This window comes from Manis javanica, chromosome 13 (assembly GCF_040802235.1).
Source record: "Manis javanica isolate MJ-LG chromosome 13, MJ_LKY, whole genome shotgun sequence".
Taxonomy (NCBI): Eukaryota; Metazoa; Chordata; class Mammalia; order Pholidota; family Manidae; genus Manis; species Manis javanica.
In genome coordinates, this window is record NC_133168.1 from 38,611,839 (window position 1) to 38,626,509 (window position 14,671).

The 14,671-nt window shown below is 41.6% G+C and overlaps 1 protein-coding gene across 2 annotated transcripts in view; it reads left to right on the forward strand.

The window, feature by feature from the left end:
* SLC35F1 (solute carrier family 35 member F1) overlaps positions 1-14,671 on the forward strand; it is a 473,584-nt gene that overhangs the window by 406,857 nt on the left and 52,056 nt on the right. For both annotated transcript variants that reach the window (XM_036993351.2, XM_036993363.2), the window contains exons 5-6: positions 7,227-7,383; positions 9,220-9,272. In XM_036993351.2, the coding sequence (XP_036849246.1) occupies positions 7,227-7,383; positions 9,220-9,272 (210 nt within the window). The remainder of the gene's footprint in view (positions 1-7,226; positions 7,384-9,219; positions 9,273-14,671) is intronic.

Consider the following 14,671-nt stretch of genomic DNA (forward strand, 5'->3'; position numbering starts at 1 on the left):
CACCAATTTACTGATATAGCCTCACCATTTGGAGTTTCTTCCATGTGGCCAAGTCCTGGGCTACAAGTCTGTGACAAATGGGGGTACTGTGGAGGTATCCCTGTGGAAGGACAGTGAATGTCCCATGTGAAGGCAAACTGTTTCTGACTTTCCTGTACTATGTCAATAGCAAAGAAACCATCAGCAAGGTCTACAACATAATGATACGTCCCCAGTTCATGACTTAGAGTGTCCATAAGGGCTGCTATAGAGGGGACAGCAACATGCAAAGGGGGTGTGACTTTATTCAATTCCTTGTAATCCACATTCATACACCAGGAGCCATCTGGCCTTTTCACTGGCCACACTGGGAAATTAAAAGGACTATGAGTGGGCTTTATGATGCCCACCTTCTCCAAATCCTGTAGAGTTTCTCTAGTTTCCTTTTGTCACCCCGGCCAATTTATACTGCTCAGTATTAGTCACCACTGAGGTACAGGAGCACCTACAGGTAGGTGCTTAGCATGTCCCCTCAAACTGCCTTTACCACATGTACTCTCAGTCTGAACTCACCTGCGGTGGTCTGTAACCACAGGTCCTGCAGAATATCTACCCCCAAAATATATTCAGGGATGGAAGAAATGTACACAGTATATGTCTTTGGGGGTAAACACCCTATCCCCAATGGGATTTGAGCTTTCTTCACTCTAATTGCCTTACCCCCATAGCCATCTACCGCAGCAGGGGTCCCAGGAAAACTCTCAGGCTTGGCATAAATCAGAGAACACTCAGCTCCTGTGTCTACCTGTGCCAAGATATGTTGTACATTCACAGGGGACCAATGAATTGCTAATTCTGCATGTGACCTCCAGTCTGCACCATGTACCCCAAGGTGGGGGCCTTTATCCCCTCCAGTCAAACCATGACACCCATTCATCCTCCTGTGGGGGTGAGGGCCCAGGCAGAGCCTGAGTACTGTTCCTCAGGAAGTCCTGCAGGGACACAGGCCAGACATGGAGCTTTGCTTTCAGCTTCCATTTCCTGGACCTCAGCAGCTGGAACTACTGCTCTGACTTTAATTGGTGCCACAGTTCTAACAAGATCTTGTTGGCCTGCCCATCAAGTTTTTCTTTCATTACCCTGGCCTTTATCAAATCAACCCACATCTCGGTCCTCGAGACTTTCACGGTGCTCATTGCACCTCACCTTTCAGTCGTGGCCCAAACTTCTTTCCATGCTCTTATTGTTTCAACCTCCCCCAGATCTGCTAAAGTGTGAGTAGCCTCACTTAGGGGTTGCCCTATGTGGGGGGCAAGAATAGTCACTAGGGATCCAAAGAGATATAGGAGAGCTGTATGGAGCACCAGATTTCTCATTCCTACAATGAACAAGTCCACATTGGGGCCCTGGGGGACCATACTGTAAGTAATTTCTCATGCCCAACTCCTATAACACTTGCTGGAGCTCTGTATACGTTTCCCAGCTAGTGGTTAAGTTTGGTAAATCACCCTGATTATGCCAAACTGCCCTGATGGCTGCTGTCACCCAATCCAGAAGTGCCTGATTCCCTGAGGTGTGATGGGCACTTTGCAACTGCTGCTGGAGGGAAGCAGTTTTCCACCCCCAAATCCCAGTGACACAAAAGCCTTGTAGGCGGAGTTTACAGTGGCTTCTGCTGAAACCAAATGCTCATGTCCACCAGCTCATCCTGGGTACACGGGTGGAGCATGGAGTGTTCCACAACCTGGGGAGGGAGCTGCTCCTCCCCGTGAGGAACCTGCAGTTGTTGCGTTATTTTCTTAATTACAACTGGGCAGGGCTTTAATACTGGAGAGGCTGGTTCCTCAGGCAGCGGCCTGGCAACAGATCGGCCCTTGGCCCCACCCCCTCATCCTCTCCCACCAACTCTTGTACCATCACCAGGGCTGAAGACACTGCTCTTTCCTCCCCCTCCCCCACCTGCCAACTACTTCCAGGTGTAACTCTAGAGGCAACGCAGATCCTCTGGCTGCTTAAGTATCTTCCAAGGAGTGTAACCTGTCTTCTCAATAACTGTCGCTCTTTCTTAAAGGCATCCCGTAAGTTATCATCCAGCTCCTCCAAGTGATGCTGAAGTTTGTCTCTCTTTGGCCAAAGTGTGTCTCTCTGCTCTATAACCCTTTTCATTCTCTTGAGAAACAAACATCCCACAATTCTGGCTGCTACACAGACAGTCAAGCTTCTAAGCAGTCTTCTATCAAACAGGGGGCTAATCCCACAGCTTCTGCTGTCTCCACCCTTTCCAAGTCGGAGGAAGGGCCCTCCCATCTAGAAGGTGCTTTCTCCTAGAGCAATTCCCCACTAGGGATTCTGCAAGAGGAAGCCCTAGGGATGGGGGGCTCCTGGATGAAGCCACACCCTCCACCGTTGCAGCCACGGGGCCTCTCCACCATCCAGGGGGTTTTCTGGGTATCTCCCCACCATCTCTACCGGCAGCCCACACAAGCATCACACACATGAGGACAGATTTCGGGTTCAGAGGTCCGACCAACTACTTCCAGGTGTAACTCTAGGGGGAAAATCTGTTCCCAGCCAGGGACAAATTACGTTTGAAACAGAAATCAGTCAAAGGGAAATATAAAGTGAAAGGAACCCGTTTATTGCCTACAAGCAGTCTTCCACTTCTGAACCCCCGTGTCTCGGTCACCAGGCTGGAGAAAGGGACCCCACCCAACCCAACCTCTCTGGCCCAGATATGCCCTTGCTCCCCTCTTGTAATCACCTACTGATATGGAGATATACTAAGGCCAGGCTAGAGATCTGGAAATATTGCAGTTTTCCCCACAGATCCAAAATAGTGATTTGACATGATTTACCTCTATAAAAATATTAAGTTAGGTAGCAATTTAAGCTATCATATAAAATGTTTTGAAAAAAAACCACTCTGGTTCTGAGGACAATATAATCCTAAAATTGGTGTGCATCGTTATTAAAAATAGTCCATTTACTTTCACATTTATGGTAGAGTTGGTTCAATTTTGTATTAATTGCCCAGGGACAGAACTTCTCTAAAATACTTAAGGCACTCGCTAGAACTCTGATCAGGCACTCAATTCAATATAAATTGTCATTGCCATATCAAGAACTTTTCACCAGAAAAGAGAATATTTGACTTGATCCTTCTTATGTTGCTTGATCCATGGTTCATCTTAGCTTGTCCTCAAACATTTTGATAACGGCCAGTTCGAAGTTACTTTGACTTCATTAAAATTGAAGTAATTGCTCTAATTTTACTTGTTAGAGTGTTTCTCCATCAGCTGTTCGGGGGTTCTTTATTTTGATTTAAACCTTGCTGAAGGAAACTTCTCAAATGGCATTAGGCACTCCAGACACGAAATGCAAATATTTGGGTACAATGATGTGCTAAGAATTATGCTTGTATGAAAACTACAATAAATTCGCCCATTGGAGACAGGTGGAAGAAAGGCATCCACAGTCCATGGCACCAGAGACTCTGCCTTGGAACCTAGGGAGTGGTGTACAAAGAGGGAAGGGAAGATTAGAAAGTAATAGGTTAGATAAAATTCAGTTTAAGCGGTTCTTTATTATAAAATACATTTCTCGCTTTTCAAAATATCTTTCTACCATATTATATTTATTTCATCTTATAGCTCATTTATAAAAAATGTTAGATATCCATAATAACCTTTTTTTCTTTTTATTAGACATAATTTTATATTCACTTCAAGGAAGAGAAGATATTTTCAAGGAGCTAGATAACTAAACACAATCAAACTAAAGTGACAATTTTATTGGTGCCTGTGCATTATCTCATTTATCCTCCTAATCATGCAAAGAAAGTATGTTTATTCTCATTTTTGCAACTGAAGAAATCAAGGCTAAAGGAATATAAGAAGCTTGTGAAAAGGCACCCAAGTCCTAAATGGTGTGGCCTAGATGTGAAATCCAGACAGTATTCTTTCTGCTGTACCGCACTTAATACTTATAAGTGATTCTTTAAGAAATGTACAGTTCTTCTGCTATAGTAAATTAGAATGAATGACTGTCTCCGATTGCCAGGAATGGAGGGGTTTCCTCAGATGTGGGACTTTCAGTGCTAAAACCAAGAAAGCCCCAGAAAAACAAGATGGTTGGTCACATTTAAAACTCAAAGATATTGAATGGGATCGTTCATTTTCAGAAATTGCATTAATAGTCTTTTAACATTATTGTATAATTCACTGCTTACTTCTTGATATAGTGTTAAACAGTGACTTTTAAAAAATTTCCCTTTTTTCTTCCTACCACCATGCAGACACAAGTGTCCCTCCAAATGTGGTGTTTCTAGTACTCCCAAATCTAATAAGTAAAACTAATTCTTGCAAGGTGTTTATGACTAGAATAATTAGAACCAAAAAGCAATTCAAAATAAGAAATGGCCAACTCAAAGAGACAGGTGGTTATCAAAGGAAATGATTAATTAATTCTTTTTAACCACCATTTTAGGGAACACTTAATAAGTACCAGATGATATGCTAAGCATTTCACATTATTTTATTTTATTTACATTATTTTATACTACCTTACTGTAGTTCCACAATGAGCTCATTTTCTAAAAAGGACACTGAAGTACAAAAAGATTCTGTAGCTTGCCCAGTGTTTAACCAGCTAACAGATGACAAAGATGTGGTTAGAGCCCTTGTTTACCTGAATTGAAAGCTGTTGCCATTCATAATCTTTACCATAGGATGGATTAAGACCTTTCTAGTCAACTCAATTTATTTAAACATTTTTTGAACAATTGTTATTTGCCAGGATCCAAGCTAGGGACCACACAATATAAAGCTAAGTAAGTCGCAAACCATGCCCCTCAACCCTATTATGTAAGAAAACAGAAGAATGAGGGAAGACATACAAGTTAACAGTTAACAGACATGGAGTAAAGTGCAGTGGGTACCATACCCAGGTACAGTGCTGTGAAGTTTAGAGGGAAAAAAGGCACTGGGTTGAATGGACTTCTCATAATTTCAAATGTATCCATTTACCTAAAATTCACAAAACGTTGTCACTTGTCATGGTTGTATACATACATAAATGGCAGATGCTGGGGATGATTTTCCCCGTGAACATTGCAGAGCAACTGGTTTTACTCGTCAGGTACATGCTGTATTAACTGAGTAAAACATGGAGCACTATGTTTCAATTTCCAGTTAACTAGGTTCAGATTGTAGACACAAAATTTAGTCCCAGTATTCTTGTATCATATCAAATACTTCATTATATAGCTACTTATGATTGGATAAAATCATGTCCTTGTTAATTTAATTATATTTAATCAACTAAATTTTCTAACATAGTATATGTGTCTATTTTAAATGGTTTAAAACTCATACAATTACTAGTGAAATTTTCATAAATAATATTTAATCTTTTTGTCACAGATAACTTAGAAAATATTTTTGGACTTGAAGTTATACAAAATTGTTTTATTAACAATAATTATCACTGTATTGGTGAAAATTCAAAGTACTGGGGAGCAGATTTCAGAGTCAAAGGCCAGTTAACAGAATAGACCATAAATGTACGAATGTGGAGTTTGAAAAGATTGCTGAGACCATTCACTGAAAAAGTATGGCCTCCTTTTAGGACTTTTAAAAGATAGACCAATGTTTCCCTTTCTCTTAAAGTGTTTCATTAATAATTTAACTTTCCTGAATCCACTCATATAATTTCATTAGCCAAGAATTCTGTTAAGCAGTACTTCCATACTTTACTAGTACAATAATTAATATTAATAATAATGACCCCACGTCAGCACAAGATTTTGAAAAGGCTCCTGAGTGAAGTGACTGATTCATGTTCATTATAATTTTATAATTTTAGTAATGGACATATTTTCTTTTACCGGTTATTGCTCAAATGAACTACTTGAAATTAAAAGTTTTATCATTATTTTCAAGTTGATGCATAAAAAAGATCAATCAGGTTGCTGAAGATGACACTCTCCATCAAAGCAACCTCAGTTTCCCCAGAAGACCACCCAGGACCTCCCAGCAGGTGTGCTGCCCACTCTTGGTCCTGTCTCATCATTCCCCGTGAGCCCAGGAAGGGTCCCCACCCTCTCAGATTCAGATCCTCAGCTCCATTCCCTTGAGGGTGAATCCAGAGAGCTCTCCTGCCTTTCAGAGTTTCTTCTCTCTTTCTGATGCTTACTAGGAGTGGGAGGTTGCCTTAAAAAAAGTGATACCATTTAGAGTATGACCGCAGAGGCATAAATGAAGAGGCCTCTCCCCAAGCCCAGCCTGGACTCTGAAGTGAAGCCACTTCCTAGAGGATGCTCAGTGCTCACAACCGACGGTGACAATCAGTTCTGCAGCTTTAGGCTGTTCCAGCTAACCCGGCAGACCAAGGCTGCTCTAGGATGAGTTCCTCCCTTAGAATCCTGCTGTAGACAGCATGCTCCCCATCCTGCACCTCTTCTGCCCCAGAGCTGCAGGTCTGCCCCACACCTGTGTGCTCCCTAGAGCTAGCTAGAGACTACTGGTTTCTGCTCTCCTTCCTGGCTTCACACCTCCTGGAGTGGAGAGAATTTGCCCAATTATAGGAAAGAGCTTGATACAGCATTATTAAAAATTACCAAATAATGAATGTAAACCAAAACCAACCAAAATTGAATTTAAAACTTTTTTTTATAGAAAAGGAAAATATTACTGTGATAGTGAATTGTATATATTTTCACTCTTATTTACTTACTTTGAAAGAGTTGAAAATTTCAACATAATTTCTTTCACTCTCATTTTTTAAGCAAGTACCCAGTTTGCTTATGGTCAGCATAAAGAGTCTCAACTACTGTTATGGCTTCTGTCTGTGTAGCAGAGGGTGAAAATTCAGATTGGTTCTGTTTGTTCTACACCATGTTCGCTAAGCAGGAAAATGCCCTGCAGCAAATATAACAGGCACAAATATTAGCATATATTCCTAGATAAATACCTCGACAGAAGACATGGGGCTTTGTGGAGATGGTATAATCTAGAAGAAACTAGTCCCTTTCTTAGTTGAAGGAAGACTTGTAGCTGAGCAGACATAGGCAACCTTTTTACATCAGAATATATCTGGGTTGCAGATAAACAAACTTAACTAAATCTTATTTGGGAAATTACCAGACTTCTCTGAAAATAGATTGCAATAGGCAAAGGAACTCAATTTGCTGGTGCCAGATTCTCATTAGGAAAATGTTAATAAAGCATCCTTTGTGTCTTGGTTCCTAGGGGAAAATAAGTTGGTAGGTGACCTTCTGGTCTTAGGAGGAGCCACCCTTTACGGCATCTCAAACGTCTGGGAAGAATACATCATCCGAACCCTGAGTCGAGTGGAATTCCTGGGAATGATTGGACTCTTCGGGGCATTTTTCAGTGGAATTCAATTGTGAGTAAATTTAACAAGAAATTCAGACAGCAGGTACTCTTAGGACTTACTGCAATTTTTTCAGTGGGCTATGGGTTAGTCACATTATTTTATAAAAATCAAGGCTGGAAACCTTTCGCCAACATCCCACATGAAGTCTGAAAACTCAGTACCTTTATTGCTAAATTTCTTCCAAACTAAGCAAGTTTATTATAAGTTATTAGAAAAACATTTAATGGACTTTGAAGATAATTTATAAGAAAGCCTTAGAAGTACATTGATTCTACCAAACCAGTCAGTGGATTGTTACTTACAGAAGTACAAAAACTAAGCATAAATGCCATGATTTGATGTACTTCCAAAAAGTGACATTTTGTTTACTAGTGACATCTGTCACAGAAAACCTATAGTTTAAATTTGCCTTTTGATAAATTTGTTATTTTATTGCCTATGGATTTGCACTAATGAATCATATTTCAAATTCATCTCTTAGAAATTCAGTTTCCATTTTTATTAAACAGTTAAAGATATAACACAGACACTCACTAAGCATCAACAAGTCCAAAACACCAATTTTATACTAATTCATTTCTGAGCATATAAATCATTACTGACTACTGCATTAGAAATTGTTGTGAGAAAAAGTGTCAATAAAAGCATAATTTTCCATCAATAGAGACCGCATTTTAGTTTCACTTCAGTCTAATATCACCAAAGTCCTTTCTACAAAGCAAGTAATTCTAATTTTACTAAATCTCTTTCTGCAAGTACTTCATAACTATATTGGTTCAAATCTGAAATTATTTATGGGAGACATTTTGGCATCACCTTAAACATGTTTTTCAAATAGGCTGTTTCTAAGAATCCTCCAAATACCAGTAACCTGAGATAACCAGGAAAAGCTACATAGCAAACAAGACCTGGAGATGGGAAAACTCCCTGAGAAGGGTTAATTTTTGGTTCATTTTGAAAGTCTGATAGCATTTTAAAGTTTGGTGCTTCAGCTTTGTGAGAGGGAAAAAATTGCCTAGTTCAGCTATTCATAACCAACATTTCATAGATGGATGGCTCCTTTCATGGGTTATTGTTCTTGAATCCAGGCAGTGTATTCAGAGATCTAGAGCTCATTTGCTTCAGGAATAGTCCATTAGAGCTGACAGAGCCCTTCAGGGACACTGCTGCCACAAGAGTGGAAGTAGCCTATGGGTGTGTTTGGCAAGTAGAATACATCGAGGGTACACTGAAACCACAGCCACGCCGGTGGGTGGAGCCAGCCTCACCTCCTGGTTCTCTCTGGACCACTGGTTCTCACAATGTGGTTCTCTGACGAGTAGCACTGACACCAGGAAAGAATTTGACAGAAATGCACATCCATGGCCCCACCCAGATCTACTGAATCAGAATCTTTAGGGATGGGGCCCAGAAAACTGTTTCATCATGCTCTCCAAGTGGCTTTTTGTACATTTAAGTTTGGGAACCACTGCCTTAAAGAATGATCGGTCATAAAATTGATTAAACCAGAAGCAAAGAAAGTTTCCATACCTCACCATTTACTTTTTAGAAGACATCTACACGAGAAGAAACAAAGGCAGACTGTTTGGGTGGGGAGGACAGCAAAAGGTTTGAGCTCCACCATGCCTGCTGGCTCATTCCCCCTGCTGCTGGCCACACCTAACTAGATCCTTCAGGGGTGAACCTCAGGCTGCCTGATTTGACTTGCCTCTGAGTGACCCAAGTTATTTTGAAATTCAATTGGCTGTTTAGTGATTTGTATAAACTAGTAAGTGAAAAATGAAAAAAAAAAGGTAGAATGCATCATAACCTTGCTCATCAGGTCTGCTTTCTTTGAATTTACAGAGCTATCATGGAGCACAAGGAGCTGTTAAAGGTACCATGGGATTGGCAAATAGGTAAGGCGTTTGCTCATCTGAGATGCTGTTATTGGTAAATCTGAGAAATACGTGTGAAGAGTACTGTGAGTTGGGGTGCACAAACAATGAAAAGATTTCAAAGGCAGGGGACAAAAGAAAATGAAATCCCCTTGTTATTTTGGAAATTATTGCACACTCTAAGAGACTGCACTGTCTGATTCATAATGTTTCCTAATTGAGCTTCTGCCCATTATCATCATCAAGATTCCATTAGTGTAAACACAAAAGTATGTTGTAGGTTAAAGACCAACCAGAAAGAAATAAACGCCCTGAGGCAGTGGTGGGACATAAATGACAGTAATTTGCTCTAGCCAAGAAAGCCAAAACTGATGTGATCACTAAAAAGCAGCAATTTAATAAAGGGGCAAAGTGAACTTAAAAAGGCATAAAAGAAAAACAAGGTAATGGGCATTCTGAGCCCATAAAAACCTTCTCAGAAGGGAGCAGTTTGCACATAAGAAATAGATAATGGACTTGGTGGTATTTCCCAGACATCCTTTGAGCTAGTTGATAGTCATCCAGGGCATCTCAGATTTCACCTGTTTCTAAGACCACTTTTCTCTAAAAAAAATTTAGGACAATCACTTAAGATCCTAGCTGATGCCCTAATGGTCACACAGCAAACCCTAAAGGAGGCTGACATTTAAAACCCTCAGCCCAGAGGGTGTCTCCTCAGTGTCTCCACCAAGATGCCTGGGCTCCAAAAATGGACACACAGCTTGGCTTATGGTGATACATGGAGAATGTGTGCACCGTTGAGTGCAAACGGGGGGTGAACATATAGACAGCACCCCACACAGAAGCTGGCTGCTTTACCCCTCTCCAGCTTATGTAGGCTTGGATGGAGTTGACAGCTTTGGTCAAATTCTGCTTCCATGAGCAAGGACAGCTGTGACATAAACTTCCCTGCACCGCTTTACCTACCCTTGACCCCGGAGCGTCCAAGACTGACTTGCCACTGCATAACTCCCTCTGGAGGCACACTGTGAGCTCCAGAATTACGCATGGCACCCCTGGGGGTGACCTCTAGTGACTCCAGGGCTGACCAGACCGCATGTCTGTCACTGTGTCCTGCCCTTTAATTTCTCTTGAGTTTTGCTGTAAAATGTTACAGTAAAATGAAAATCAATAGAGAAGAACGGACGAGGGAGGAGAGGAAGGGTAGCTGAGAAAGGACAGCAGCTACAGGTTACAGACGCTTTTGCCTTTGTAGTTCTCAGAGCCAGGAAACAAAGCGTTAGCCATGCTGGTAACACTTCACATGCAATGGTCTCTGAGTATAAATTGATTTTTTATTAATAGTAATAGAAATCATAAAAAATAATTTATCCTCTAATTATATAGATGTCATGTGCACATCCACTGAGGTTCTGTTATAATTCAGTGTTAGTTAAATGTGTCATCAAAAGGTAGCTTTATTCTGAGCTCTCATGTTACCATTAAAATATCAATCCTCTGTAGTCCAAGATGAAGGGCTGTGGGAAAGGAATACATCAGATCAGAAATGAAGCCAAAATGGCCTAGAAGCTGAATATTCATCCTTTCCTTTTTGAAGCATTGATAGTGTTAGGTTTGAGAATTTTTTTAAATAACAGGGGCACCTTTGTCCTCGTCACCTCATCCTGACCTACTATATGGTTATATTGCTTAGTTCCAGGCACATACAACTGAGTGCATAAATATTTATTAAATGAGCGAATAAATGAATAATAAGCAAAGGAAATGGGGCCTGTCCCTGCCTCTCTCATCTTTCAAAATACAGACACAAGGGAAGCAGGAGAGACAATGGCAGGAGGCTGTAGGTTCCGACATTGTGCTTTCTTTCTGGGGAGCCAGCATGCCGGCTACAGTGATTTGGAGGCCAGAGAGGCAGGGCAACATCCAGAGTGACCGATGTCCTCTCCGCGCATCTTCTCACTCACTGGGAGGCCACCCACAAGTGCCGAGCCCCGATCATTGTCTCAGTGGAAAGTTCCGAGCATCTTAGTTAAGAGACCAAAATCCAAGACTATCCTGATCTCCCACCATCTGTCAATGTATTTCTCTCTCCAAGTCAGTAGCCCCCCTCATTCATTCTCATGAACACTTCATATGGTTGCCATCTTATCAAAGTAAAAAGATTTTTTGTCTATGGAGTGAGACAATAAATGTGTTTTATGTAAATTTTCTGGACTTGGAAGACATTTTTTTTCTGATGATTTCTGTTATTTTCCTGTGACATTGCCCAATAGCAAGATACAGAGAGTATTTAGAAGCAGCAAGATAACAGTAATTTTGTCGTTTCTTTTTATTTCTTTGTTTTACTCTACTGAACAGAGAAGACTAGTTCTGGTGATGTAATCATTAAACTCAAATGAAATATATGACCTAATAGAGCTAAATATCTTCCTATGGAGCAGGTGTGTTTGAGTCAGTCAGAAATCTAATAAAGAGCTTAAACATTCCCTTTATCCCATTTGCCATATTGTGTGAAAGGACATGTGACCAAATCTAAGTGATGTGGAGGTGAGACATCAGAGGAAAGAACAGGCGTGCTGTGGGTCGGCCAGGACAGGTGTGTGGGGCCGGGGTTCTTGTCTCTTCCTGTGGGTGATGCCGGTTTGGGTTTGGGTTTGGGTTTGGGTTTTTTCCTGGAGGCCAAATCAAGAGATTTGACCTTTCCCTGAAAACAGAATAATGGGACCATGGAGCGGGAAGGACCTTAAAGACAATTAAGAATGCACGTTTTCAGTGCCTGCTCTCCTTTTCCCGATGTGGATCTGGGGGCATGGAGCGCTGAGGCTCACAGCTACCCAGGCAGATGGCTGGGCACCGCCTGAGCCGACCCCGCCAGCCTGGGCCCTTTACAGGCTTAGCTTAATGATTATATTCTAAGAAGTCATCTCACCCAGCCTTTATTTCTAAGAATTAAAAATATTTTAAAATCTAGTATATTAAAAGGGATGTGAAAGACAGACCAGAGGGATCCCAAAGAAGGTGATGAGATAAAACACATGCAGTGTACACAGATACATACTATATACATATATATATCATGTCAGTCATATATATGTGATATATGTATATGAAATACTGTGTTGTATCATATATATTCATATGTGAAATGACATGCTCATTAGAGCCAGACTGGATGCTCCATCAAAGCCCTGTGTCTCTTCATAATAATTAGGCAATATGGATTAGTAGCATGTGCTCAGAATTTGAAGTCAGACAGCCTGTGTTACCCAAACTCTGGATGGTGGTCTTTTGCCCGCTTACTCCCAGCTCTGCCTGGCCTTATTCTTCTCTCCGTTGCAGAGGCTGACTCAGACTGAGCTTCCCGAGCCGCCTGGGCTTCCAGCTCTGTTTGGCCAGTCGGGCAGTAAGAGGAGATCAGAGGGTGGGAGCAAGAAAGAAACCAGGGCATGTCTCCCTGTTTCTCTCTGTTTGGGGTCGGGTCTCTAGAGATGGCTGAGTGTCCTCTGTGATTGTACCAGCTCTGGGCTTCCCTAACCTCTGACGTCTGGTAGCATGGCCTCCTCCCTGGATCCTTCTAGCTCCAGAGATGTGATTAATTTATTGCTGTTGCTAATCCCTGGGTTGCCTTGTCACCCATCATCCCTTGTCACTCTTTCAGACACCTTTATAATGTACCCCATATTAAATTTCCTTCCCTGAACCTGGCATGGACTGTGTTTCTTGACTGATACACTCCATGAGCCTATCTCCCTACCTGTATAAAGAGGATAACAATAGTAAAGGCATTGTACTGTTGTGGAGATTAATTAATTAATGTGCATAAAATACATGACATGTAGCCAGCAGTCGTCATTCAGTATTAGCTGATAGTATTTTCTCCAGTTTCTTTTGCTTAAATCTCTTTAGGAAATGAGGATAAGGCTATCAAATTATATCTTTAGTGAGAGGTAAAACATTTCAAGTAAGAAATGGTTATACATGTACTTTGTCCAAAAAATGTAGTTATTTTAACCATCATGTAGTTATCAGTCAAAAGGTAATTCAGTTCATTTGTTTGATCATGTTGACTGACTATTCGAAAACCCTACATGGTCAGAAAGTTGGGTCTTCAGATGTGTTACTAATGCCCATTAACTAGCTAATGTCCATCTAAGAACAGCGAACACAGCAAACGGCAACCATACTGATTCCCATTCTCAGCTTAATCATGTGTTCATTTGGCTGACTATGCTTTGCTCACAAAACAGGATATTCACACACAAAATATTGGTTGACCTAGCAAAGTGATTAAATATGATGGTATATAGATCCCACTCCCATCCCTATAAACTTAACTTTAATTCTGCAGTTTTATAAAAACATGTTTAGGATGTTTAAGATGAAGCATCCTGAGGGAGCCTGAAGAGCAGAGTGAAAGTCTGCTGGGTATCTGTTTCCTACTCTCCTTGGCTCACCAGCTGTGTGTAAAGTCCCACTTCTTATCTAAGCCTTCCAACTCTATGTCCAGTTCCCTGCTGGACAGATCCTCTCGGATGATGCATAAGCATCTAAAACTTCACATGTTCAAAGTGGAGCTTTTTATTTCCCCTGAAAACCTGGTCCTCCTTCGGTTCTTTCCATCTCAGTAAGTGGTGTGACAATTTACTTAGTTTCTAAGTTGGCCAGATCCGTGGGTGTTTGGTGTCCTCCTTGCTCTCACTCCCTGTGTCTGGTCTATCACAAGGGCTTGCTGAGTCTCACAAACCCAGCCACTTCCCTTCTCCACTGCCATTCCAAGAAAAGCCACCAGCATCTCTTACCTGGACTGTGACACTATACTTGTCACTACTCCTCATGCTTTTCTCCATCCAGTCCCTTCTCCACGAGTAGCTATAATCATCTTTTAAAAATGTATACCAGTTGTTAGCCACCTGCCTCAAACTCCGCAATAGCTTCCTATTGCAGGCAGAATAAGATACTAGTTTCCCTCCAAGACCAAAGCCCTGCATCTTCTATCCCCTACACGTTTTCCAACCCCATCTTTCATCACTGCCCCATTCTGTTCATCTGCTCAGATATTCTGGCCTCTGGCAGCCCCTGCAAGCCTTTAAGCCCGGACCCTTCTCAGGGTCTTTTCATCTGCAAATCTGCCTTCCCCAAATATTCTCCCTCTCGCTCCTCCTTTTTATCCTTCAGCTTTCCAGTAAGTGTCACCTCCACCAAGAAGCCTTATCTAATCAGCCTGCCTACACCAAGCCCCCTGCCACTTCCTTCATGGTGCTAATACCAGCTCTGAGCTCCTTGTCTCTTCCGGTTTCCATTGCACTGCTGGCATAGCAGAGTGACGAGGACACTGCAGGTACTCAACAAATACATAGTTGGACAATTGAGGGAATATAAAACATCCGATGCCACATCTGAGAATCCAGAGTGTGTTAGGA